We start from the raw sequence: 27,831 nt of genomic DNA on the forward strand, positions 1-27,831 counted from the left end.
ATAAAATCTTTAAAAAAAAAAAAAAGATATTAAAAAAAAAAAAAAAAAAACAGCTCCGGTGGGGCTTCCATTTTGGCAGGTCAGGGGGTAAGAGATATTATTAGGCACAGATCATTTATTCCTCTGTGTAAAATTTCACTCTGAGCATATTTTTTGGGGTAGCGGATATAGGGGATAGGGGATAACATGAGCCCCCTAAGAAGGACATGATGCTGAATGGAGAAGTCAGAAGGTGAGCAACACCCTTTGTCTGTGTTCAGATTTTATTAGAAACTAGCTCTTGAAGTCAGAGCTTCACCCTCCCCAGTCCCAGGCTGCTTCTTGTACTCAACTGCCTTCCCAGGGACATTGTGAAACCTGAGTTGGGAGTCACCCACAGCTGGGTGCTACTGGTCAAGGTGGTGCTAAGAACAGGACAGGGCATTCTGCTGACGTCAGTGTGCAGAAAGCCAACAGGACCCACACTTATCAGCTGATGCAGGTGCTGTTCCTGGGCAGGCCAGTGGGTTCTCTCTGAGTCACCTTTGAAGGCAACATGCTGGACATTTAGTGAGATGAAAACATTGAAGGAAACTGTTTTTGTTATTACTGATGTCCTAAGATTCTGAGAACTGCTAGTGTTTGCTAGCACCTCGCAGACTTTTTCACTGAACACTATAATAGAAACGATGATACTCCTAGAGGGCAAAGGGCATTACCAAGTGCGTGAAGTCCTAGAGAGACCAAGAACAGAGACAGGTAATTACCCAGGACTTTGATTTGCTAGGACCATGTTTCAGAATGGACCACCAGAGTAGCCCTTTAAGAAAACAAAGGCACATCAAGATATAAAAATATCCATATTCCCTGACCCCAGAAATCCCACTCCTAAGAATTTATCCTAAAAAGTAAATTATTTCCGCACTCACTATAATATTGTAACACTGAAAACATCCTAAGTGCCCCAAGTGTGGGAAAAGCTAAATAAATTGTGATAACATCACATGTTTAATGAATACACATTATAATAATTAGTATAATCACAATTGTAAAGGTATATATTCCATCACAGAAAAGTGTATTAGTTTGCAACTGCTGCTATAACAAAATGCCCCAAAGTGGGTGTTTTAAACAAGAGAAATTTATTGTCTCACATTTCTGGAAGTTAGATGTCCAAGACCAAGGGGTTCGTAGGATCGGCTCCTTCTAAGGGTTGTGAGTAAAGAGTCTGCTCCAGGCCTCTCTCTCAGGCTTGCCAAGGGCTTTCCCCTCCCTATCTCTTCACATTGTCTCCCCTATTTGCATGTCTTGTCTGTCTTCAAATGTCTCCCCCTCTTTTTTATTTTTTAAGATTTTATTTATTTGACAGAAAGAGAGACACAGTGAGAGAGGGAACACAAGCAGGGGGAGAGTGATAGAGAGAAGCAGGCTCCCCACTGAGTAGAGACCAATGTAAGGCTTGAGCCCAGGACCCTGGGATCATGACCTGAGCTGAAGGCAGACGGCTAACAACTGAGCCACCCAGTTGCCCCAAATGTCCCCTTTTTAAAAAAAAAATTAATTTTTTAATAAACATAATATATTATTAGCCTTAGGGGTACAGGTCTGTGAATCGCTAGGCTTACACACTTCACAGCACTCACCATAGCACATACCCTCCCCAATGTCCATAATCCAACCACCCTCTCCGTACCCCTCTCCCCCTGTCCCCCTCAGTCTGTTTTGTGACATTAAGAGTCTCTTATGGTTTGTCTCCCTCCTGATCCCATCTTGTTTCATTTATTCCTTTCCTACCCCCCAAGCCCCTCCCCATTGCATCTCCACTTCCTCATATCAGCGAGATCATATGATAGTTGTCTTTCTCTGACTCATTTTGCTAAGCATAATACCCTCTAACTTCATCCACGTTGTTGCAAATGGCAAGATATCATTTCTTTTGATGGCTGCATAGTATTCCATTGTGTATATATACCACATCTTCTTTTTCCATTCATCTGTTGATGGACATCTAGGTTCTTTCCATAGTTTGGCTATTGTAGACCTTGCTGCTATAAACATTTGGGTGCATGTGCCCCTTCAGATCACTACGTTTGTATCTTTAGGGTAAATGTGATTGCTGGGTCATAAGGTAGCTCTATTTTCAACTTTTTGAGGAACCTCCATGTTGTTTTCCAGAGTGGTTGCACCAGCTTGCATTTCCACCAACAGTGTAGGAGGGTTCCCCTTTCTACAGATCCTCGCCAGCATCTGTCATTCCCTGACTTGTTAATTTTAGCCATTCTGACTGGTGTGAGGTGGTATCCCATTGAGGTTTTGATTTGTATTTCCCTGATGCGTAGTGATGTGGAGCACTTTTTCATGTGTCTGTTGGCCATCTGGATGTCCTCTTTGCAGAAATGTCTGTTCATGTCCTCTGCCCATTTCTTGATTGGATTATTTGTTCTTTGGGTGTTGAGTTTGCTAAGCTCTTTATTGATTTTAGATACTAGCCCTTTATCTGATAATGTTGTTTGCAAATATCTTCTCCCATTCTGTCAGTGGTATTTTGGTTTTATTAACTGTTTCCTTTGCTGTGCAAATGCTTTTGATCTTGATGAAGTCCCAATAGTTCATTTTTGCCCTTGCTTCCCTTGCCTTTGGCGATGTTCCTAGGAAGAAGTTGCTGCGGCTGAGGTCGAAGAGGTTGCTGCCCATGTTCTCCTCAAGGATTTTGATGGATTCCTTTCTCACATTGAGGTCCTTCATCCATTGAGTCTATTTTAATGTGTGGTATAAGGAAATGGTCGAATTTCATTATTCTGCATGTGGCTGTCCAATTTTCCCAACACCATTTGTTGAAGAGACTCTCTTTTTCCCGTTGAATGTCCCTTTTTTAAATAAGGACACAAGTCACATTAGATTAGGGGCCCACTGTAATGACATCATGTAACTTGATTACCTCTGTAAAGACTCCATCTCCAAATACGCTCACAGTCTGAAGTACCAGAGGTTAGGAATTCCACATATCTTTTTTTTTCCTCCCCAGAAAGTCATGACACTGTTTTTTGTTTTTGTTTTTGTTTTTTTAAAGATTTTACTTATTTATTTGACAGAGAGAGAGATCACAAGTACACAGAGGCAGTCAGAGAGAGAGAGGGAAGCAGGCTCCCCGCTGAGCAGACAGCCCGATATGGGGCTCGATCCCAGGACCCTGAGATCATGACCTGAGCCAGAGGCAGAGGCTTTAACCCACTAAGCCACTCAGGAGCCCCCATGATACTGTTTTACAACAAAACTGTGTTCTGTGACATAATGCTAAGAGAAACGTTAACAATGGCAAACTCTCACTTGGCATTTAAAGTGTTTATAACACTGCCTAAGACTCTATGTGTTAGGCAGTGTTATAAACACTTTAAATATGTTAACTCATTCAATCCTCACAGCTATGATGTATTAGTATCCTCATGTTGCCAATAAGAAAATTGAGGCATAGCAATGTTGTTATTTTCTCAAGGTCACATAGCTAGTAAGTCATGGAATCAGGCTTTGAACCCAGGCAATTCGGCTCCACTGACCAAACACTCAACCTCCTCATCATATTGCAAAATGGTATGTGTTGTATTTACAACAGTATTAAAATATATTTCACATATTTTATAAGTATACACATATATGTATATATTTCTGCAAAGTTTTAATAGACTGTGCAAAAAAGAAAGTAGTTTATAATTATGAAGGGTTATTTTTTATGATATTGCATTACTTTTACAATTAATACATATACATGCATTTATAGACTTTTCCTAAAATCAAAGAATGCTTTGAAAATGCTTCCACAATCTGAGAAAATTCTTTTTTTTTTTTAATTTTTTTTTAAGATTTTATTTATTTGACAGAGAGAGAGAAATCTCTGTCAAGTAGGCTGAGAGGCAGGCAGAGAGAGAGGGGAGGAAGCAGGCTCCCTGCAGAGCAGAGAGCCCAACGTGGGGCTCGATCCCAGGACCCTGGTATCATGACCTGAGCCGAAGGCAGAGGCTTTAACCCACTGAGCCACCCAGGCGCCCCTGAGAAAATTCTTAAGGATACTGTACATCAAAAGATTCGTGATGGGGCACCTGGGTGGCTCCATCAATTGGGCATCTGCCTTCGGTTTGGGTCATGATACCAGGGTCCTGGGATCAAGGTCGGCAGGGAAAATGCTTTTTCCTCTGCCTACTGCTCCTCCTGCTTATGCTCCCTCCCTCTCTCTCTCTCAAATAAATAAATAAAATCTTAAAAAAAAAAAAACAAAAAAACTAGAGATAACACCCATTAGGGATAGTCATCCTCCACAACAGCCCAGTGATCCTTGCCTTCCAGTGGTCATGGCCTCACATGATCCTTCCACAGGCAATAAGTGCTGACCTGCGTAACCAATGATTCCACTGAAGTGGTGACAGCATGTGACTCCCAAGGCAAAGGTCAAAATAAAAAACACTGCAGCTTCCACTTCGGTCTCGTGGATCTCTTGCTCTGGGGAAAGCCAGCTGCTATGTCTTGATACCCAAGCAGTCCTTTGGGCAGCCCCAATAAAGAGGAACTGAGTCCCCCGCCCCCAACAGCAGCAGCGATAATTTGTCCACCACCGTGAGTGGCTGACTTTTGGAGCAGATCCCCGAGCCCCATTAAAGCCTAGATAACTGCAGCCCAACAGAACTCTTGGCTGTAGCCTCACAGGAGGCTCATGAACCGCCCAGCCAAAGCACTCCTGAATCTCTGCCCCATAACACGCCCCTCCAAGAAGTCCACGGCCTCCTCCCTGGCAACTGTGACTATGTTGCCTCATGTAGCAAAATCAACTTTGCAGATATGATTAAGAATCTTAAAATAGAGAAATTATCCTCGATTATCTGGGTGGGCCTAGTCCTGGAGCCTGAACTCTATCCTGCCTGGGTTCTAAAACTTGTTTTTTGGGTAGGGGCTTGAGGGGTTGAGCGCTAAACCTTTTGCAGCCTTTTGAAATGGTGGCTACTGTAGGGGGCTGATTCTTAATTATGCATGTGGACAGCTTACATGGAGGGGTATCCCTCAGGCTCTGATGACTCAACCTGCCCTTGATAATTTTCTTTCTTCTAGAGAAACCTTGGGGATGAGGTATAGAAACTACTTTTTGTTTTATTTTGTAGAGTATTAAGAAAAGTTATTCAACACATGGAAATGAGACAAGAGATACCTGCGTGTCTTCAATGTTCTAAGAAGCATTGGGAGGCAGGCCCACACCGAAAGTACTGATTCTCTAGGAGTAGAGTCCTCTTGTTTGATTTATCACTGGCTCTTGATAGGGTCTCAGGTTCTACAAACTTCGATGCTCTTCTGGATTGGTCGACTGCAAATGCTTTTTGGAAACAAAAGATTGAAGGGATTTCTTGTCTAGTAGAAAGAATAACTTTAAAGTTTATAGCTTATGGTCCTGTAGCTTGGGTGACCAACTGTTCCCATTTGCCTGGGGATGGAGGGACTTCCCAGGACAAAGAACTTTCAGTGCTAAAACCAGGACTGTCCTGGGCAAACTGAGACTATTCCTCACCTGCTGCAAGACAGCAGCCAGTGTGGGAGCTCACTTGACCATCTTCTTTTGGTGTGTTGTCTTTCACTAGCTGGAAATACTTTGGTCTGTCCCATAGGCCTCTGGACCAGTTTTCTCATACTGCTGTTCTGTCATTAGTAATAAACAATCCAAATAAATAAATTAATCTAAATAAATAAAAAGGGCTAAATAAAGCTTTGACACACACTTCACCATTTGCGTAAGAGTCATGCTTGTTTGGGGTGCCTACCTGGCTCTGTCAGTGGAGCCTAAGACTCCTGATCTCAGGGTTGTAGGCTCAAGCCCCAGCCTGGCTGTAGAGATTATTTAAAAATAAAACTTAAGGGGGCGCCTGGGTGGCTCAGTGGGTTAAGCCTTTGCCTTTGGCTCAGGTCATGGTCCCAGAGTCCTGGGATCGAGCCCCACATTGGGCTCGCTGCTGAGCGGGGAGCCTGCTTCCCCCTCTCTCTCTGCCTGCCTCTCCGCCTACTTGTGATCTCTATCTGTTAAATAAATAAAAAAAATAAAAATAAAAAATAAAAAAAGAACTTAAGGGATGCCTGGGTGGCTCAGTCAGTTGAGCATCTGCCTTCGGCTCAGGTCATGATCTCAGGATCCTGGGATAGAGCCCTGTATCAGGCTCCCTCCTCAACGGTGAGTCTGCTTCTCCCTCTTCCTCTCCCTCTGTGATTTCTCTTGTTCTCTCCCAAATAAATAAATAAATCTTAAAAGGTAAAATAAATAAAATAAAAATAAAACTTAAAAAAAAAAAAAAGATCATGGTTTTTAGCCATTTTAAATAAGCAGTACAACAAGAGAAGGGGTTTCTTTGGTGAGAAGAAGTGGAGTAATACTGCCAGGGGACCAGGCCTTGGGGAGGCTACTGGGGAAGCTGTTTCTTTTTTTTTTTTTTTTTTTAAGATTCTATTTATTTATTTGACAGAGATCACAAGTAGGCAGAAAGGCAGGCAGAGTGAGAGGAAGAAGCAGGCTTCCCACTGAGCAGAGAACCCGATGCGGGGCTCGATCCCAGGACCCTGGGATCAGGACCTGAGCAGAAAGCAGAGGCTTTAACCCACTGAGCCACCCACGTGCCCCTGTTTCTATTTTTCAGTCCGTTATTAATCCCCTCTTTCTTGAGCCTATAGATATGCTTAAGTCTCTTCCTTCTAGGAACTTTTTCTCCCCTTCCTCCCTCCAATGGTCCTGCCTCCTATCTTCTCACCCGAGAGTGCAGTCTGGCTCCTTCCTCGCAAGAAGGAATCATCCTCCTCCCGAGATCTAGTGAAGGTCACTTACAGTCCAGATACAACTGAAAAGTTTCTAATCTTGGATTTACTGAATTCTCTGTAATAAAAAAATTTATTGCACCAATATCTGGTAGTCGTTGGGTACCTGATGTTCTGTGAGTGTTTGTTTTTCATTGAGCATTTGACATTCTGTTCCCCAAGCTCTTGGCCACCTGGCCACTTACAGATCACCTGCTCCTCATTGGCTGATGGAACTAAACACCTCCTTCGTATCACTCAAGTCCACGCCTTGTCATCTCCAGTGCCAAGGCCTCAGTGTGGGCTAGCTCGCCTTCTAGGACGTTCTGGAATATTATTACTATTGCTCCCGTGATTAAAAGACATCTCTGGTGGCTCTGCAGGACCTGAAGTCATAAAGCTAGCATGTACCCCAATATACAAACAGAGCTGACCCTTGAACATGGGTCTGACCTGTGCAGGTCCACTTACATGGGATGTTTTTCAATAAATACGCTACATCACTGTAAACGTATTTTCTCTTCCTTATGATTTTTGAATAATATTTTTTTTAAAGATTTTATTTATTTATTTGACAGAGAGACACAGCGAGAGAAGGAACACAAGCAGGGGGAGTGGGAGAGAGAAAAGCAGGCTCCCCGCCAAGCAGATAGCCCGATGCAGGGCTCGATCCCAGGACCCCGGGATCATGACCTGAGCTGAAGGCAGACGCTTAACGACTGAGCCACTCAGGCACCCCTTCATAACATTTTCTTTTCTCTCATTTACTTTATTGTAAGAAAACAGAATGTAATACGCATAACATACAAAACATTTGTTAATGCACTGTTATGTTACCATTAAGGCTTCCAGTCAACAGTAAGTTGTTAGTAGTTAAGTGTTAGGGAAGTCTAAAGTTATACGTAGATTTCCAGTGGGGTAGGGGCTTGGTACTCCACCCCCTCCATGTCATTCAAGGGCCAAATATACTTATTTAAAATTATACCATTGTATTAACATATTACTATTATAAACCAGATACAGAGAAAAAAAATTCCCCAAAAGATAACATTCACACATTAAAGTGCTAATATGTCTTTCCTACCCCACAATGGAGGTTGTAGGCCCTTGCTTGGAGGCCCCCACACCCACAGCAGTAAGTGCAAGTCTATAAGGCTGATTCTCAAGACTGGTCATGATTTGGTCCCTGCCCCTACTTCCCCCGACTTCCTCCCTTGTTCCTTGTGCTGGTCCGAGTGGAAGGAATGGAAGCTGAAGCTACCCAAACCTGCCTACTTTCTATTCACTGCTCCCCCACTTTGTTTGGAATGCTGCCCCCTGCCTTTGTTCCCCAAGCCCAAAGCCTTTTGTCTTATTTATTCTTAAAAGCACTCCTTCTTCTGGCAAGCCATTTTTTTGGTTGCTTCTGCCTCCCTCCATACTCGGTACACTTACGCACAGCTTTTCTTTTGCAATATCGTGTATTTCCCTCTCCGCCTTCTAGAGCTGTGAGCTTTCAAAGACAGTCCGGGAGGCACGGGGGTAGCTCAGTCAGTTAAGGGACCGACACTTGATTTCAGCTCAGGTTATGATCTCAGGGTTGGGAGTTCAAGCCCTGTGCAGGGCTCCATGTTCAGTGGAGAGTCTGCTTGATACTCTTTTCCCTTTGCCTCTCTCCCTACTTGTGTGCATGTGTGCACACATACCCTCTCTCTCTCTGAAATAAATAAATAAATCTTAAAAAAGAAAAAAAATATATCATTTACTTAGGAGTCCACAGTACCTGATAAACAGTAACAGCGACAGTAATGACAGCTAGTACTTTTGTAGTGTTAAGTATGCCCAACCACTGCTTCAAGTGTTTTACCCATATTTACTTGATTTAAACATCAAACATCCCTATTCTGCCAACAAGGACACTTGGGCACAGAGACGTTGAGGGACTTCCTGAAGTCATTTACATAGTATGCAAAGTTCAAGGAATGCTGAACTAAACTGAACTGTGTGTTTTCTATCACACCTGTGATGGGAGAAACAGTCACCCATGCTCAGGTGAGCTGGGAAACGCTCAGGCTGAGAAAAGGGGAGATGGCGCAGACACGCCAGCCTGAGCCTGCGCTGCCCCCTGCTGGCCATCTCTGCCTTCGCGGCCGACTTCACTGTCTGCCAGTCCCTGTCACCTGAGCTTGAGCCTGGAGTCTGGCGCCCAGCACGGAATACTCTAAGAGGGAGAGGGGCCAGGAGAACGTCATGAGAATATGCAGGAGTAACCCGTGGATTCACACACCCGAAGGGCTGTCTTCCTGATAGGGACGGCTGCATGAAACCACTCAGAGTTAAGAACAGAACTGGGAGAATAAACCCTTTGCCCCCAAATGCCATAGAATGTACCCCAAACCAAGAGGAATGTTTATTATTTTAAAGAAAAAACTTAGGTGAGTGTCTGGATTCGTCTCACATTAGGTTCTCGTTCAGTTAGGATGGAAAACGAATTTACATGAATATATTAGTTCTCAAACGGGGTGCCTCAAAGAATTATTAAAAAATGCAGATGCACAGGCTTCACTGAGAGCCTGCTAAGTCAGAAGAGGCAGCGCATACTATTTCTCCTCAGGGAGAGCCCCTCACTACATTTCCCCAAACGCACAAATCTCTAAGACCGTTGAGCATCCAGCTTTCCCTGTTTAAATGACGGCAATGCCCTTCTGTTTGGGCCTCAGCAGAAAACTATGTTATTTCTGCAACACCAAACTGTAGATGTTCGATAGCCATGAAAACAAAAAAAGTTCTGCCTATAGACATGCAAATTCTATCCTGTCTGGTAACGGCTCAACTGATTGTCCTTTCCCTCATGACAAGCAATCACTTTTGCCTCCTTCACACACTCATTTCATTATTCCCGACCTATCCTGGGTGTGTTCTTCAGATTTTCTTTTGAAACTGTTGTAACAGCTGCCCGAGTCCCTCAGTGATTACTGAGTTAAATAAGATGTTTAGCATGTGTCCACTTTATATCTGAATGAGAGTTCTGATCTTACCTTTCAGGAAATTTCTCTTGAACACACCTCTTCCATTCTTTGGCCATCAGCTATTGGTGCTCTTTATTTTGGCTGAACATTCAGGGGTTTCATCAGAAAAGGGTTCCTGCCCTTGGAACCTTTCATCATATGCATAACGTCCGTCCGAGGGTTCCTGGAAGAAGGTGGAATAACCAGAAGAATTTATACTTCCAACTAAGGCAAAGGAGAGGTCAAAGCATTGGTTCCTAATCTTTTCTATAAAAATGAAAAGAACATACATTAGACTAAAATTAAATAAGCCCGTCAAATTTTCACTGGGCTCTAACTTAGCTACCTTATTACTCCTTCCTTACTTGTGTAGTTCATTGATTGATCAGAAATTACACATAGTTGGAAACTTTTCTTTTGAATGCCCCTTATGCCGTCCTGTACCTTATGCAAGATATGGAAGATATAAGGTCCCTGTCATTTTTCTCAGAACACAGATTCACCAACAAGAACTAATGTTATTTATCCAACAATTAGTTATTGAGCACCTTTTAAATGCCAGGCCATTATATTGTCAAAAACATCATTCCAGGCAGTCGACAGCCTAGAGAGACACCGACAAATCAATACAAATAAATGTAAATTTTTCAAATATTGGGACCAATAGATAAACTGCATGTTTTGAACCAAAACTGCAATACATTTTGCAATTCAAAAAATTTCCCTACTCAGAAAAAGGAGAGGCCAAGGTGAGCTCGAGTCATGGAAGGTACTATCTTTTGCTGAGTAGCTAATCCAATCCTCTGCTCCCCGGCCAACTTAGAGGCATAAGAGAACCATTTACTATGCTCATGGATTCTGTGGGTCGGGAATTTGGAAAGGCCCAGTGGAGACGGTTTATCTCTCCTTTGTAAGAGTAAGAACTGAGCAGGAAGATCCAACGGCTGGAGGTGATTCGAAGGCTAGAGTTGGAATCATGAACTTGCATTCCCCAGCCTTTGGCAGGTGACATGGGCTCTCAGCTGAGACTGCAGATCACCCACACGTGGCTTTCTCATGTAGCCTGCTCACATTACTGTGACTGCAGTCCAAGAGAGCCAGGGGGAAGCTGCATGGCCTTTCATGGCAAGCCCTAGAAGCCATTTTGTCCCTTTTGCCACATTCTGTTCAGGGCTAGCTTCAAAGGATGTGACCTGTGCAGTCACCCAGGACCCCTTGCTTAGAACATCCTATACTTGGTTTAATACTCTGCCGTCACCATCTTGAAATTCCTAATAATATTTACACAAAGGGCCCCACGTTTTTATTTTGCACTGGACCCTACAAATTATGTAGCCAGCCCTGAATCTCTTCATCCAGACAATTGCAAAGGACTGCCCATGCTCCCAGCGTTGGGGATAAAGACTCTCCGTCTTAAAGGGGCAGTGGGAAGGTTCTGGAAGAGTATGTGGGACTGGAAATTTTATTGTGACCTGTTTTAGAAAAGGCAATCTGCCCTAGACAGTTTGTGGCAAAGTTAAGTCATCACTTGGACTTTGGAAAGACTTTCTTCCACAGCCTCCCACAAAAATATATCTAGGTCCCCCTTGTTCCACAAGGCATCCCAAAGGGAGTAAAAAAGCAATATGTGGGGTGCCTGGGTGGCTCAGTGGGTTAAAACCTCTGCCTTCGGCTCAGGTCACAATCCCAGGGTCCTGGGATAGAGCCCTGCATCAGGCTCTCTGCTCAGCAGGGACCCTGCTTCCTCCTCTCTCTCTGCCTGCCTCTCTGCCTACCCTTGATCTCTGTCTGTCAAATAAATAAATAAAATCTTTAAAAAAAAAAAAAAAGCAATATGTATCTGTCAATCCTTCCATTTAGCAAATCCTGACTAAGCACAGAATGGGGAACATTTACAGATGACTCTCAGACACCCAGCCCGAGTGGACTTGGTGTTCAGAGTGATGGAGTCTGTGAAGGGAGAAGAGAAAGCAAAGGGCGAACTACTGTTAAAAAAAGAGAAAACACTGACCCTCAGCCCTGGGTCCAGGGTCAAACGTGCTTTTGACAGGAAGCTACACCCTGGGTGTCCCGCAGTGTCCTGCTCAGGGGGACAGCAGACTGGAAGACCACTGATCTGAGTCAGGGCAGGCCAGTGTCACATAAACAATGAATCTTGGAACACTGAAAAAATAAAATTAAATTAAAAAAGAGAAAACAATGTGGTGCCTTCGGGGCATCTGCCTTCGGTTAAGCATCTGCCTTCAGCTCAGGTTATGATCCCAGAGTCCTGGAATCAAGCCTCATGTCTGGCTCCCTGGTCAGTGGGGAACCTGCTTCTCCCTCCCCGTCTGTGGCTCCCCCTGCTTGTGTGTGTTCTCAATCTCTCTCTGTCAAAAAAATAAATAAAATCCTTAAAAAAGAAAAGCCCCAAATGGAGTCATTTGTACCCTTTAAGAGCAAACCAGTAAGTAGTGGATGGAGGTAAAGATGCCAAACAAAACAAAAACAAGGGAAATAAAAAGGTAAGATGGTAAGGGTGTTGGTTTATTCAAAAAAGGGGTTCCAGGAGCCCAGAGGGAAGGCCTGAGAGAAGCAGCGCTTTGCCATCTCACTAACCATACCGTGTCTGCCTGTTCACCAGACTTCCTGGAAGGCCACAGCTGTCCCAGGCTCAGAACAGGGTGCTGCTCATGTAAATATCTGTGCAAGGCCCGAGGATTTGGCCCACGGTGTTTCTGCAGGATGACATCTGGCAGGTAGGCCTGTTGACTTCACCCTGCAGCCCTTCCTCCTACCCCAGTCACCACTTCTCAATCCTTTTAGAGTTAGCTCTAAAGGTTAGATTTCCCTGGGGCTCAGCCCAAGGTCCTCCTGGCATTTAAACGTCTCCCTCTTTAGGTAACTGCCTTTATTCTCACAGAGTATCTCTGCCCCCTCTTCCTCCAGACTCATTCATCCGTCCCTTTGCAGCTGGACGTCTACACTTGGATGAATCATGGCCACCTCAAACTGAGCATGTCTAAAATGGAACTCTCTACTTTGCCCCACACCCTGTTCCCTCCAGTCTTCCCATTTCAGTAAGCACTTGCCTCCACCACCCTCACCCCCCTACATCCAATCCATCCTTTAAGTTCTTCCTCCAAACCACAACCCGGATCCACCCACTTCTCACCAGCAACTGAGCCACTAGCTCCCCTCGCTCAGGTTGCTTTGGCAACTTCTTAATTTATCTCTTGCCTCTCCTCTTGGCTCCTTGTCCTCCACCCTCTACAAAAAAGCCACAGTGATCTTTTCAAACCATGTATCAAGGGTGCCTGGGCCATTCTGTGGTTAAGTGTCTGACTCTGATTTTGGCTCAGGTTGTGAGATCAAGCCCCTTCAGACTCTATGCTGGGTGTGGAGCCTGCTTAAGATTCTCTCTCACCCTCTGCCCCCTCCCCTTGCCTCTTTCTCTCTCTCTTTAAAAAAAAAAAAAAAAAAGAATAGTAACAATAATAAAAACCTAAATCAGAGCAAGTCACTTTCTTGCTCAAACTGTTCAATGTTTTCCCATTACTTTCAGAATGAAAACAACCCCTCACTGTGGAGACCCTACAACACCGGGCTGCTCCGCCCCTCAGCCTCATCCCACATCCCCACTCTATTACCTAGCTTCTCTTTCTGGCACATTCTTTCAGCTATCCCCAAAGCTGCATTCCGGGACTCAACTCGAAGGTCCCTTCTGAGGTCTAAGGAAAGAAACCTGCCTTCCTCATTAAATTTTAGACATTGTCTCTTTCTTCGTTTAGTGCCCTTTCTCTCTTTTCCCACACGTGCTAGAAGGGAAGCGCCACACAATGGGATTTCGCCACTGTCTCCACGGCCTGCCAGGGTAGCTGCTCACGTGTATTTCTCTAATGATGGCAGTTTTTATGATTTTGCTTTTTAAGATTTTATTTATTTATTTGACAGATAGAGATCACAAGTAGGCAGAGAGGCAGGCAGAGAGAGAGGGAGGAGGAAGCAGGCTCCCAGCTGAGCAGAGAGCCCGATGCGGGGCTCGATCCCAGGACCCCGGGATCATGACCTGAGCCGAGGGCAGAGGCTTTAGCCCACTGAGCCACCCAGGCGTCCCCGTTTTTATGTTTTTAAACATTTGTACTTGGCAAAGGAAAAGCTGACTCTTCTGTGCGGTTACTTTAAAAAACGTTTATAAATCCGAGACTGTTGCAGTAGATGAACTGGCCTCAAGCCCCCTGAACCACACGGTTTTAAGGAGAGCGGGAGACGGAGGAAGCGAGAGAGGGCAAGTGCAGGGGGGCACGGCTGGGTGGCTGGAGGGGCAGGAAACATGGGCGAGTGACTAGATAGGCACGCGACGGGAACGCGCACCCAAGGGGCTGAGGGAGTCCAGAGCTCGCTTCCCTATGCCACCCACCTTCCGGGGTCACGGAAAGGACGCGTCCGGGAAGACTAGGCGCGGCCGGCGCAGGGGTATCCGCTGAGCGGGGCGCAGAGCAGTGAGGCACCCCCTGCCCCGGCCCTCAGCCCCGCACACGCCCCCCGCGCGCCTGCACGCCCGCCACGCACAGCCGCGCCCCCTACCGGCGCGCGCGCTCAGGTGAGCGCCCTCCGAGCCCGCCGCACGGCTAGTGCGCGTGCGTGCAGGTGAGCGTCCCGCCCCGCTCCCCGCTCCCTTTCCCGCCTCCGCCCCCGCCCCCGCCCCGGTGCTTGGCCACCTGCCCGGGAAACTGGTGGTAGATTGTTGCCCTCGGGTCGCTCCGGGGCGGGGACACGGAAACTGGCCATGGAAGGTACGTCGGGGGCTCGGGAGCCCCGGGCCCGGCCGAGAGAGCGGGACCCAGACCGGCACCCCCGCCCGGACCGAGACCGCCACCCCGAGCGACACCGGGACCGATCCGGGGACCGGCGGAGGGAGAGAAACGGGGGCGAGCGGAGGGACGGGGACCGGGACAGGGGAAGGCACCGAGACCCTCGCCAGGACAGACACCGGGTCGGGGACCTTCGCGCCGGTGAACAGAGAGTCTGGGAAAAGTCCCATCAAAGTCGGACGCGGGACAGACCCCGGAGGCCGACCTGGGACGCAGCCCCGCCCCCCTGGCCCGCACCTTGGGAAACCCCGGAGCTACCGCCCCACAGGAAGGAGCGTTTCGGAGCCAGTGGCCCGGCAAGGTGAGGTGGGGCTGCGGGGCGCCCTGCGACATGGAGACCCGGAAAGCCTGGGTCTGAGACACTCCCCCCTCTCCCCGGCTGCGGTGGCTCCAGCGCCCGACTCCATGGTCTAGGAAGACGGCTTCAAGGAAGAACGTGCCATTCCCCCCTTTTGTGGTCTTAGAGGACACCTGGGAGGGAAGGAAAACCTTACGGTGCCCCACTTCTTGATCCGAACCCGATTAACAAAGCAGAAACCACCCCTGTTGGCAGTGGCCGGGCCGGGGACCACAGGAGGAGGAAGAGAAAACTTCAGGAGCGGAAAGGGAAGGAGTGGGAAGGAGGGTAGGTAGGTGGGGTTAACCTGAGGCTCCTCCCTGACCTCTCCCCACCCTTCCGAGACGGGCCCACAGGACCGCCCCGTGGGGCTTCGGACCCTTGTCCTGTGTTCCAAAACCAGCCTTCCAAAGTCCCGTCAGGGTCTGATGAGGTCAGCCCAGTGAAGGGTTAATAGTTAAATCGGTAACCTCTTGTAGGGGTATATGTATTTCAAAACAGACTGCTGGGAGAAACTACCCTTATACCCAAAGAACTGAATCCACCTAAAACTCCCCCCACTGAAGGGCAGAGATTGCCCACCGTTGTCAGTGAAGTCTTCTGGACAGCCTCCTGCAAATCCCCTGTTTCAGATCCTACTTCCCTCAATGAACAAACTGGGCTGGCCCTGCCTTTTAGAGCACAGATGATTCTGGTAAGGTCTTGTGAGGTGAAACCCTCATGCTATCCTGGAAGACTTAGGGAGCTGCGAGAGGGAGTGGAAGGGAGGAGAGGAGGAAGTCAGCTCTAGACTCCACACCCCCGTCAGGAGTTGAGTCTTTTTTCCATCGAACATTCCATCCAGCTCCACAGATATTACTGAATTCCCAGGTTGTGTGCCAGGCCAACAAGGAGACAAGTAGGTAGGTACTGGAGTGCCGACTGCCTTCTGGTTTTGGACACCTGCTCTATTCTCTAAGGTAGAGTCAAGCTCCTCTCTGCTGTAGGATTTGAAGGTTTAAACTCAGTCCCCTTCTCAGTTGTGTCCACATAGCGGGAAAGCTGTTATCCTGAGCTTATGTTACATTATCTAAAACCAACGAGCCAAACTCTGACAAAGGTTATACCCAGATACAGTCCGAGGCACGAGCTGTTGTGCATTCCTGATCAAAACCACATTGCATTGGTAGCTCCCGAGCTTCATTTTGGGTTTCTTTTTAAATCAGTATCCTTGTCCCTCACCATGACCCCCTGGCCCCCGCCCCCACACCCAAGGTGAGTGAAGGGATTACTTTTGCTTTTTTGGCTCATAGCCAGCTAGTGGTTTGAAACCAAAAGACTATTTCTGCCTTTCTTCCACACAGTAAACTTTGATTTAATGGGCAGGATGGAGGGGCCAGGGCTCCATTACTTAATGGGTGAGATCTACTGACAGTGTCCACAGTCTGGTAGGAGACTGACAGGTAAATCTGCCACTGCAGGGGAAACAGATTTGGAGAGAACAGACCCCCTGCCTGAGATCTGGAAGGTTTCCTGGAGGACATTGACCTCGAAGCTGAGTCCTGGAAAAGGAGCAAGAATGAGGGGACTTGGGTGGCTCAGTAGTTAAGGTTAAGCATCTTCCTTGGCTCAGGTCATAATCCCAGGATCCTGGGCAGCCTGCTTCTCCCTCTTCCTCTTCCTCTGCTCCTCCACCGCTAGTGTTCTTTTTCAAATAAATAAATAAAATCGAGAAAAGAAGAAAGAAAAGGAGCAAGACTGGTAAGGCTGGGAGAGGAAATGAAAGGGGTTCCAAGCAGAGAACTAGCTTCCACGGTGACCTGCAGAACGGGAGTGCAGGTCATCTTTTTGGGGGCCAGGGGAGAGGAGCAGTTCACTATGGTTGGGTCTTTGAGTGTGATGTTGTAAAGAGAGATGAGCAGGGCCTTGTGTGCTGTGCTGAAAGTGTGGACTTTATCCAAAGCCATGAGAGTTTAAGGATTTCAAACCCCAGAGATCCATAATGAGAACACTGGAAGGACCCCTGGCGCCCAGCAGGTAGAAAGCTCGAGATATGCTGGATAAAGCTGGGGAAGGAAAGAAAGTGCCAGAACTAGCAGAGGAAAAGGGAGAGACAGGAAGACACACAGAGTTATCTGTATTACCCATAGGCCTAGAGGATTATTGTGGATTCAGCCCTTTGCAAAGTAACAAGAGGAGGAAGAGAATGCCAGCCTGGGCATCAGAGTCTTGTGAATGTAAATTAGCTTTAAAGAAAGCCTGGTCCATGCTGAAATGGAAAGTTAGGCTCACAAAGGTGGCTCCCAGCTACATGGTTAGATAGCTCCTGCAGGTGGGCAAACCAGCATCCAATCAGTGCTCAGAATTATAGGGATATGTGGCATGGTGGCTTAGCAGTGTTGGGCCAAGTGTTTGGATACCCTGTGGGGCCCCTAAACCAGAGAATTCTCTGGAATATGAAATGCTGTAGCAAAATCTGTTTCTGTTCTGCACATCTCTTTAATGTCTCCTTAATGCCAGCGTGAGATGTTCAGGGATCTAATATTGAACAAGCTATTGAGTTTGAAGCCTCTAATGGCCATGTATGTTTTCAGTTACAGTGAACCCACTGCAGGGAGATACCTGCCCTCGAACCCCAGGTCTGGACTAGAGGAAGTGGAATATTACCAGTCAGAGGCTGAAGGACTCCTGGATTGCCATAAATGCAAATACTTGTGCACTGGGAGAGGTAAGCCATTTGGGAGGCATTGTGACTGTTTACTGGTTGCTGATGGTTCTGGAAGGAGTCTGAGCTGGTGAAGTGAAAATTCAAGCAGACTTCCCTTTTGGGTTCCTAACCTTTTCATGTATACAACTGCATGAGGTTCTCTTTCCCCCAACCCCCCAAAAAAGTAGGCACATCTGAAAGGTACAGCGAGATTTCCAGTGCTTCTCTTCAGATGTCTGGCGGCCAGGCGAGCAGCCATGCTTGGGGTGTCAGGTAGCAGGTGGAGCCACAGGGAGAACCAGCTGTGAGCTGCCAGCTGTGGGAGGGCTGGGTTAGAGACAGAAAGCCACCTGGAGGGGGCAGCCTGGTGGCAGTTCATGCCACAGGATGTCTTTTAAAATTTGTTGTCTGAGGGGTGCCTGGGTGGCTCAGTGGGTTAAGGCCTCTGCCTTCGGCTTGGGTCATGATCCTGGGGTCCTGGGATCGAGCCCCGCATTGGGCTCTGTGCTCAGCGGGGAGCCTGCAGAGAGAGAGAGGCTCTCTGCCTACATGTGATCTCTGTCAAATAAATAAATAAAATCTTTTTAAAAATAAATAAATAAATAAATAAATAATAAAATTTGTTGTCTGAGATCCATAGGAAGAAATAGATCTTCCTTGAAGGCCCAGGTTCACACACATACACGCACGTTGTGAAACAGTACTTACCTTATTAGATATCAGCTATGTGAGTAATTTCTGTTCTACCCTGTTTTACTGAGAACAAACCGGGGAAAAAAATGTTATAGAACATGCAGTTTGCAGAATATGTAAATAATATGTGTCGGCTCCAAGTGTGGTGCCCCGAGTTCCCATCCAAGCATTCGTCCTGGCCTTGCCAGTAATGAAGAAAATCTGGTTTGCCACGGTGAGCCCTTGTAGCTCACGTGATTTGGTGAGAAATTCTTCTAGGCTGCCTATGACTAAGGGGGAAAACTTCTCAGCCTAAGGGAGAGAAATCAAGGAACTTATACCTGAAAGTGTATCATAGGGTGATTCCAATAATGCACATGATTATGGGGTTCTCTGGAACTTCCTTTAAAGAGCTCTAGGCAATCCAGGTATAAGAATCGACACTCTGGTTTACATGTATTGGCACAACCTCGTTGCTTCTAATTTGCTCAATAATTCATGAGACTCAGAGAGGTATAGTAAGATAACAAAGTCACACAGCTGTTACATAAAAGAGTTGCAGTGGAAACTCAGAGCCTAACTCTAAGGCCTGAAATGGTTTACTTGCTTGACCTTTCATTTCCTTTTTGTTTTCCTCTGTGATTATTTTACCAAGAGGAGAGGGCAGGACTTGAGCCTCCTGACCAAAACACACCTTGATTTAGCTTTGACTGCTTCTGGCTGTCTGGCTTTGGACCTAGAGATCATTTCTGAGTCAAGAGAGTGGAAGGCTGGTTTAGAAGTCAGAACCCTTGAGGGCCTATAAAGATCTCTGGATATGCAGAGGCCCACATCAGTACATAATTCTTGTATGTAGAGAAACAGCCATTGAACACCAGGAACTTGTCTCCAGCAGGCAGTGCAGGCCTTAATAAAGGTCACCCGAAGATTTCCACCCCTATCTTCAGAGCAGGTCTCTTGTGACTGCTTCTCCTTATCAGTGAACTCATCTCCTCCCTCAGCAAACTGGTGGAAGTGGGAGGCTGCTATGGCAAGACACTGGGAAAACCCTAAATGTCCTTTACACTGGAATTTTTTAAATTCATTGTGGTATTCTCTACACCTTCTAAAAATACAAAGTAGATTTATATTTGCTGAGATAGAAAAAAAATGTTCCTCCTATATTCTTAAGTGAAAAAATAGGTTATATAATAGTGGCTAGAGTAGGACCCTGTTCTTCACCTAAAAGCAAATAACAGAAAAAATGATGAATGTATGATAAAAGTCCAGAAGAAAAAATAATGGTATTTTTAAATAGTTGGATTTTAGGTAATTGTGACATTATATGTTTTTGTCTTTATTTTTCCCCATCAGTATATAGTATTTTTATAATTAAAGACAACAGTCTTTAATTATACTTACTGCCTTTAAAGACAGTAAGGCTCTCTGCATCTTGGAGGAGAGTGAAGAGCGTAAAGACAATACTTGATAGTCTGTCATTCCCACTGGAGAGTGTGTAGATAGAGGTACCATGACTTCATACATAAACCAGCTGGACCCAGGCACAAAATCCCATTCTCTAAACACCCACCAGGGAGCTGCTGACCGTCTGCTCGTAGTCAACTGACCTACCAGGACTGTGCCAGCATATACAGTTTCCAGCTCAGAACACCTAGCTTTATAGAATCCTGAGGAAAAAGAAGCCACACACAAAAGAGTACATAACTGTATGATTCCATTTACATGAAATTCTAGAAAGGCCAACCTCGTTCCTAATGGCAGAAAGCAGACCAGTGATTGTCTGAGGAGGATGGTGAGGCATTGACCCCAAGCAGTCTCTTGGGGGAACTTTCTGGGCAGATGAAGATATTCTGTATCTTGCTTCGGAAGACCTGGCATTTGTGTTTGTCAAAACTCACCAAGCTGTACACTTAACATGGGTCGTTTTGTTCCGTATCCGTTATATCTCAATGAAGTTGATTTTAAGGAAAGCAGCCAGTTTGGGCAGAAAGGCTGGAGCTCTTTCCTTGTCCAAGACAGAGAAGCCAAGGGTCCCCCAGAGAACCTAGCCCTGGGAAAAGAATCACAGCCCAGATTTGCTCTTGAGGGAAACCAAAGAAAACAAAGTTAAATTGTAAAACAGACTTACTGAGTTGAAATCTAAGACCAGGGAAGCCCATTACGTTTCTTTAATTCAGTAAACCTTGTGGGTTTAATTAACTTGATCTTTGCTCTTTCCAATATATGTGAACCATGGTTAACATTTTGATGTATGACTTCCATGCTTTTTTCCGACTTCATTGTATTTTTTAAGCTCTATGTTATTTCCTTCAAACTTGGAGAAGTTTCCTCTTGCCAACTGAAGCAAGCCACAAAACGTATCTAGAGAGGAGATCGGTCTTTCTTAGTCTCTTTGGCAGGGAAGGGCTGGGGCAGAGAATGTTCTCGCCTTCCATGGAGGATGCCTTTCTTTCCGGTCGGGAGCTGGCCTGATTTCTCCCGCCATCTTCCTGCACCCCGGCAGCGGGAGGCACCCTTGAGGGTTACTCTTATTTTTAGCTCTGAGCACCTCCGACAGCATTTCCAGAGCCCACAGTCCCCCGCTCCCATCTCATGCCCCTCACGCAGCTGGGGCAGCTCGGGCCTCCCGGGGCGGAACCCAGAGCCCGCTGCGGCGGCGTGAGCTACCACGGGGAAGAGGAGCATCGAGGCGGACATCTCCGAGTACAAAATAGCAGCTCTCAAAATGGTAACACACCCTTCTTTTGCAGCCTGCTGCCAGATGCTGGAGGTGCTCCTGAACTTGTTGATCCTGGCCTGCAGCTCTGTGTCTTACAGTTCCACAGGGGGCTACACGGGCATCACCAGCCTGGGGGGCATTTACTACTACCAGTTCGGAGGCGCTTACAGTGGTTTCGAGGGCGCCGATGGGGAGAAAGCACAGCAGCTGGACGTCCAGTTCTACCAGCTGAAGCTGCCCACGGTCACTGCGGCGATGGCCTACAGCGGAGCCCTCATGGCCTTCTGCTGCCTCCTTGTCCTCCTGGGCGTCCTGCGGGTCCCGTGGCACTGCCCTCCATGGCTGCTGATTGAAGGCTCGTTGGACGTGCTCATCGCGGGGGCCTATGTCCCCGCTCTGTACTTCTACTTCCACCAGCTCTCGGCTGCCTATGCGTCCCCGGTGTGCAGAGAGAGGGAGGCGCTGTACCAGAGCAAAGGGTACAGCGGCTTCAGCTGCACTTTCCACGGGGGGGATATAGGAGCTGCGGTCTTTGCCGTCCTGAGCATCGGGCTCTTTGCTCTGGGGGCTGTGCTGGCCATCCGAGGTTACCGGCAGGTCAGGAAGCTCAAAGAGAAGCCTGCAGAGATGTTGGAGTTTTAGGCCTTTTAAGCCAACCCGCCAAATGTCAGCGGTGGAAGTTACTCTGAACCACTGTCTTTCACGGAATACTTGGCCATGGGACTTGCCTGCAGTTGAAGAGGGTGAGGCTAACATCAGTGTCCTGGGGGGGCCAACATCGGTGTCCCGGGGAAACTCCAGGTTACACGGAGCAGCGTTCTCTGAGGTTATAAGTTCTCGAGTCCTCTGCTGGTGAGCGAGTCAAAGTTACTGAAACAGACCAAAACTGGAAGTCAGGACCCATGAGGAAAAGGCACGGGCTGCAGCAAAATGCACTTTTGATTAGCTCAAGGGAGATAACCCCGTGAATCTGAAGAACCATATGTTCCAAGTTGGTGGAAAGCCCCATACACGAGAGACAACATTCCGGCTTGAACTTTTGTAAACACAGCTGTCTTAAGCGGATGAGACCCAAAGTTTTTCCACACTGAGGGCTTGGATCCTTCAATTCCCTGATGCTCTGCAGGCAGGGTGTAGGGAAGCTGGGAGACACCGCCTGTAAGTTGGAGGTAGGCGTGGGCCGAGCAAAGAGGAATCAGATTCATTCAGTGGGCTGCAAAGAAGCTATTCTAACAAGCCCCTTCCAACGGTTTTGAAAACTCAATAAGTGTTTTGTACCTCTTGTAAATGTACCATTGTACGGAGAATTAAACCCAACATCTGGAATTCAGGATCCATCCAGAATAAAAGAATGTAAAATCTTTCCCAACAGAAGAATGCACTTTTGGCCAGACGGCTTCATGGGTTCTTACTGCATGTTAAATTGTGACTTCGGGAACATTACAACATATTCTGGGTACAAGTGAATATGATCTTTGCTTTACGTAAATCCAATAAGAGTCCAAAGAAAAAATTTAACTTGGAGGTGATGCTTCTCTTTACAGCACATTTTTAACAGTATACCCTTAAACACAGGCAACTCGTCATATTTAAAAGGGGAGTTCCATTTGGGTTTAGAAGGTGAAATAAATGCTTATCTATGATTAGACAGTTTCTTGAAGAATACATAAGAAAGCATGAAGAGTATTGGCTTCCGGAGAGAGGGAGATTTTATTTTCCATTTTAGCATAGCTTGACTGCACGTTTCAGTTTTATTTCAGAGAAATAAAAAACTTGATTTGCTCCCCTCTTTTTTCACATTTACAGTGCAAACACAGAAGTAGATGTCTAATTAAGCGGGATATTACATGATCAGCCACGAAACCAGCCTCCCCCAAAAAGACCCCATAACGAATAACAAAAATATCATGTCTGTTTTGGTCTCCACGTCCCTCTCTAGAGCCCTCGCTCTGCTCACTTTCCAGAGACTTGTCCCATTCTACCATCAGAATAAACTGCTGGCGCTGGCAATCACCCTTGTTCTCTTTTGGGAGCTGTGAATCTTAATGCCCTAACAGCAAGGTTAGAAGTACATGAGCCTGGGGGTGCCTGGGTGGCTCCGTTGGTTAAATATCTGCCTTCAGTTCACATCACCATCTCAGGGTCCTGGGATGGAGTCCCTGCTCAGTGTGTGTGTGGGGGGTGTCTGCCTTTCCCTCTCCCTTTGCCCCTCCTCCTGCTCGTGCTCTCTCTCAAATAAAGAAACAAAGTCTTTAAAAAGAAAAAAAGAAGAAGAAGAAGAAGAAAATACATGAGCCTGTTTGATATTAATAGCTAAGTCAGGCCAGGCCTGCCTGGTCTGTGATGATACTCAGTGGCCATATTCCTTCAGCAGACCCAATAGCACTGGACCCGGCATCAGACCATTATTCCTCTCAACTGTCCTAGCCAGGGGGGGTAGTTGACAAGATCTAGATTTATTTCATTTCAGCCCAGCAGATACATGCGTGGATCACGACTGCACTGTTTTGGCTAAATCTGCCCCAGGAGGAAGCGTTCAGTTTTCTCCATCTTGTAGCAGGACAGTATTCCTGTCTCCCTTCAGGGGTAAGATGTTAACCTGCGTGCAGAAGGAAAACCAAGGCAGAGAAGGGTATTGGATACAGGGGAAAAGTGCTCCCACTGAAGTAGAGCGATGTGTGGGCCAATTCACTTATTCTGCTCCGGGGAGCAAGTGGCCAGTCCCTTACAGCGCCTGGGTGGTGAGTGGGCAGTTCTGATCTGATGTTATTTTCGGATATAAATTAGGAATGTAGCTTGTCGACTGTCAGAGACTCTGGCTGCTGGATCCCACAGACGTCCCAGGAATTCGTGTGGGCCCGGCAGGAGTTAGGACCACCCGGCCCAGGAGATAGTGCCTCAGTCTGTAAGAGAGACTGGTACTTCGCTGCCCAATTTTTAAATGTTATGGTACTCACCAGTGTACTAGCGAGGCTTCCCGATTTCTGGGAAACCACACTTCTCATCATTTGTCTCATTTCTTAAATCTCTCACTAAGCCCCTTCCATTGTCTAAACGTTACTGAGTAGCATCACTTTCCATTTGCATTCACATTTTATGACTTTCCAAATATTTACATGTACTTGCTTTCACCGGGGCCTCAGCCCAGCCCCGCGGGATAAGACAGGCCGGCACCACTTTCCCTTGTCAGATGAAGTGTGGGAGGCTTCTGGTCATGCCACATCGCCTGCAGCGGAGTGTAGGGACAGGAGCCTGGCGTTCCCACTTTAGGTTCACATGCTTCTCTCTGAGTTCTATTCTCTGTCCCCTGGGGCATGACAGGTGACATTCTTCCAGAAGTACACCTAAGCAGAAGGCAGGGCCTCTGTTAGTGATGAATGAAAGCTGATCTTGGACGAGAAGATACTCAGTGTCCAGTCACCTCTCGTTTCCTTAAATGCATAAGAAACCCCACGTTTCTTATGCATAAGTGAACAGCCCACGTGTCGGTCAGCTGAACAGACCGGTCTGTCCCCACAGTGGCATCGGAGCCCACATAACGAAGTTTGTGGACGCCGTGGGAGCAGATCTGAAAACACCTCCTAGAATAGTAAATGAACAAGACTCAGAACAGTGTGTGGGGTATGCTTCCTGGTGAAAAAAAAAAAAGAAAAGCAGGGAAAGGGGGAAGGAAAGGCAGATTTGAGTCAGCTTTTATATGCATGAAGGAACACTGGAAAGTTATATTAGGAAATAATGAAAGTGGGTGGGGGCAGAGAACAGGATGGACAGGGACAGGAGTGATTTTTCCCAGTGTATTCCTTTTTATGTCATTGTGTAGTTTAAAAAAAAAAAAAACTTTAAAATTTTAACTGTAGATTCAGGAAATGGTAACAGATGCGCCCTCCACCCAGTGTTCCCCGGGGCTCCTGTCTTGCGTCACCGGAACGCGGCGCCGGCAGCAGGACACTGACGTTGGAGAGCTGTGGATTTGACCGGCTGTACTGCACTTGTGTCTGTGTGTGTGCACACTTCCGTGCCATTCGGTCACACATATCTTCACGTCACCACCACCACCATGATCAGCGACAAACTCTCCCGTGCCGGACGTTGCTGGGGCTCCCCCACATCTCCCCATCTGCCCACAAGCATCTGTGCTCACTCTCCAAATTGTGTGCTTTGAGACTCACATAACAGGAGTCACACTGTGTATAACCTTTAACACTGGCTTTCTTCTGCTCATCGTAATTCCCTGGAGAGCCGTCCAAGTGGTCGTGTGTTTCCGCAGCTCCTTCCTTTGGACCGCTGAGTGGAGTTTCCCGTGGTATGGATGGATCCGACTGCCGACCCTTCACCTACGGAAAGACATCTAGGTTTCTGATAGAGGCAATGACAGATAAAGCTCCTGTGAGCTTTCAGGTGTACAGTTTTGTGTAGACTTTCAGTGTTTCTTTCTTTAGGATAAGTGCTCTAGGAGTCTGGTCTTAGGGTCACACGGTACGTATATATATAAATATGTTTTTTTAAGAAACTTGACAAAATTTTTTCCAGAGTGGCATTTTGGGTTTTTGAACATGTGAATATTAAGAAAAAAAAACCAAACTGGGGTTCCTGGCGGGCTTAGTTGGTAGGGTATACAGCTCTTGATCTCAGTGTTCATGAGTTCAAGCCCCATATGGAGCATGGAGCCTGCTTAAAAATCCATCCCTCTATCCATACATACATCAGTTTAAAAAACAAAAACCAAGGATGTTAATATTGAATCAAATCGTGTCCTTAAAAGCAGGGCACCGGCGGTACTTCTCGAGTCTAACCTAGACTTTTCTGGGTGAGTGATGTCGGTGTTAAATCCCAAATCTCTCTCCTCCTAGGTGTGGTACAGATAGTGGAGGTGATACTGAATGGCATGGTTCTCATGTGTGTCGTGTCCTCCTACTTTGTCCTTGCTGGATTCACTGCCACCTTCACCAGTGGTGGCGGCTTTGGGAACAACTACTACTCACCATTCGAGGGCACCGAGCTGGAGCAGGTTCGGCAGCTGGACCAGAAATACACAGTGCTCCGGGCACCCCTGATCTACGGGGGCGTGGCTGTTTCTCTGGGGCTGGGTGTCCTGACTATGAGTGTTTTACTCCAAGGAGCCAAAAGTCTCGAGGAACTGTCGGGGAAGTGGCTCCTCCTAGAGGCCGCCTTCAGCCTCCTGGCAGCGGTGAGCTACGGCGTGGGCACCGGCATTTACCTCCACGTGGCCTTGCAGATCAATTCCACGGACACTTGCAGAGCGCGAGAGAGGCTCTATGCCCGCAAGGGTCTCACCTGGATGAACTGCCAGCTGGCGGGCACGGATGGGGCGGCAGCCACCTTCGCCTGCCTCCTGGTGCTGCTGTACGGGGCCAGCGTGGTGCTGGCCCTGCGGAGCTACCGGGAGCAGAGGCTCTGCAAGGAGAGCCAAGCGCAGCGCCGCAGTCACAGCGATGCACCCGAATACCTGTGGTCAGGAACACTCTGAGACCCTCTTCTGTGTGGGCAGTCCACATCCCTGTTTCTCTCAAGAAGAGGTGTCTTTCCAAACGACACGTTAGACAACGGTGATTTTCACATAACTGATTTTGCAAATGGTCCCGTCAGGACGCCTGGGTGGCTCAGTGGTTGGGCATCTGCCTTCAGCTTAGGTCATGATTCCAACGTCCTGGGATCGGGCTCAGCAGGGAGTCTGCTTCTCCCTCTGCCTCTTGCCCTGCTTGTGCTCTCTGTCTCTCTTTCTCTGACAAATAAATAAACAAAATCTTGGAGAAAAAAAAAGTCCCATCAGTACCAGTGCTGAGCTCGATGTTCATCTCAGTTTTCTATCGAGAAGTCTTGTTGGCTGAGAACTTGGGGAAAAAAAAAAAAAAGAGAGAGAAGAAAGAAAGAAATCACCTTTTGCAGCAAAGAACAAAATCCAGAGTCTGCGGTGATGGTAGGATCATGATGATACGGAACTAAGGAGCCCGAGAAATTCAGGAGAGAGGAGACCTCCACGTCCAGGGTAGCAGGCCCAGCGCTACAGCAGAAATACTTTTGTCTGGCATGACTACTTAAAGTCACCGAAAGAAACCTGTCTTTGCTCCCCGTATTTGGTCGCTGGGGAATGATAGTTGGTAGGGTATACAGCTGTATGACTGTATGACTGAATCCTAAATGAGTAGCTACAGTCTGATTCTCCTAGAAGGAAGCCGCCATGACTGCCTGGGTCCCAGGAGCCATCCTCCCTTCAAGGCGGGAGGTGGGACTCCCGGTACACGAAGGCAGATGCCCGTAGTGTGCGAGTTCCTCCTCACAGTCGGGCTGAGAGAAAATGGGTTTTTGCCAGCATTCCAAGTTCCTTGTTTTTGTTGTCATTCATTTGGATTTCACATTCCTAAAATATATTATAATTTTCTTAAATACAAGCCTTTCCAGAGAGAAATAAAATTTATGAACTTCTTCAAAGCGTTATTCAACTGATTCAACTGAACTGTTAATTTTACTAGACTAGGAGGGTTTTTTGGAGGCTTCCCCTTTTCTGCCTTCCCTGATAGAGCTCTCCAGAGTAGGCCTTCAAAGGCAGCTTGTCATCTCTCATGGCCCTGGACTGTTTTCATAACGTAATATAGATCATTAACACTGAATATTAAAAATAAAGTTTTCAGTTATTTTAATCTCAAGTTTTATGGCTGTTCTTATACTTTACGACCGGCCTAAGACTTTCAGTTCATGTCAGACACACCTCGAAATACACATGCCCTTATCATGAAGTTTTTCCCTAATTGCCCTCTTGCTTCTCA

The 27,831-nt window shown here is 46.9% G+C and overlaps 1 protein-coding gene and 1 long non-coding RNA gene across 3 annotated transcripts; one reads left to right on the forward strand and one right to left on the reverse strand.

Moving 5' to 3' along the window:
• Positions 1 to 47: 47 nt before the first annotated feature.
• On the reverse strand, positions 48 to 15,269 carry LOC131818246 (uncharacterized). The gene is made up of 5 exons (XR_009348744.1): positions 15,127 to 15,269; positions 11,791 to 11,942; positions 9,810 to 9,963; positions 5,171 to 5,332; positions 48 to 2,846 (listed from the first exon to the last, which is right to left on the reverse strand). It is a non-coding gene; the product is annotated as an uncharacterized LOC131818246 (long non-coding RNA).
• On the forward strand, positions 14,449 to 26,810 carry MARVELD3 (MARVEL domain containing 3). 2 transcript variants are annotated; one of them, XM_059152522.1, is made up of 3 exons: positions 14,449 to 14,933; positions 17,543 to 17,676; positions 25,897 to 26,810. In XM_059152522.1, the coding sequence occupies exons 1-3, from the start codon at positions 14,548 to 14,550 to the stop codon at positions 26,532 to 26,534; spliced, it is 1,158 nt and encodes a 385-aa protein (XP_059008505.1). In that variant the 5' UTR covers positions 14,449 to 14,547; the 3' UTR covers positions 26,535 to 26,810. The 2 variants fall into 2 exon arrangements, with proteins under 2 accessions (XP_059008505.1, XP_059008506.1); XM_059152523.1 differs by lacking the exon at positions 25,897 to 26,810 and adding an exon at positions 21,078 to 23,059.
• Positions 26,811 to 27,831: the final 1,021 nt, after the last annotated feature.

Source organism: Mustela lutreola, chromosome 16, assembly GCF_030435805.1.
Source record: "Mustela lutreola isolate mMusLut2 chromosome 16, mMusLut2.pri, whole genome shotgun sequence".
Taxonomy (NCBI): domain Eukaryota; kingdom Metazoa; phylum Chordata; class Mammalia; order Carnivora; family Mustelidae; genus Mustela; species Mustela lutreola.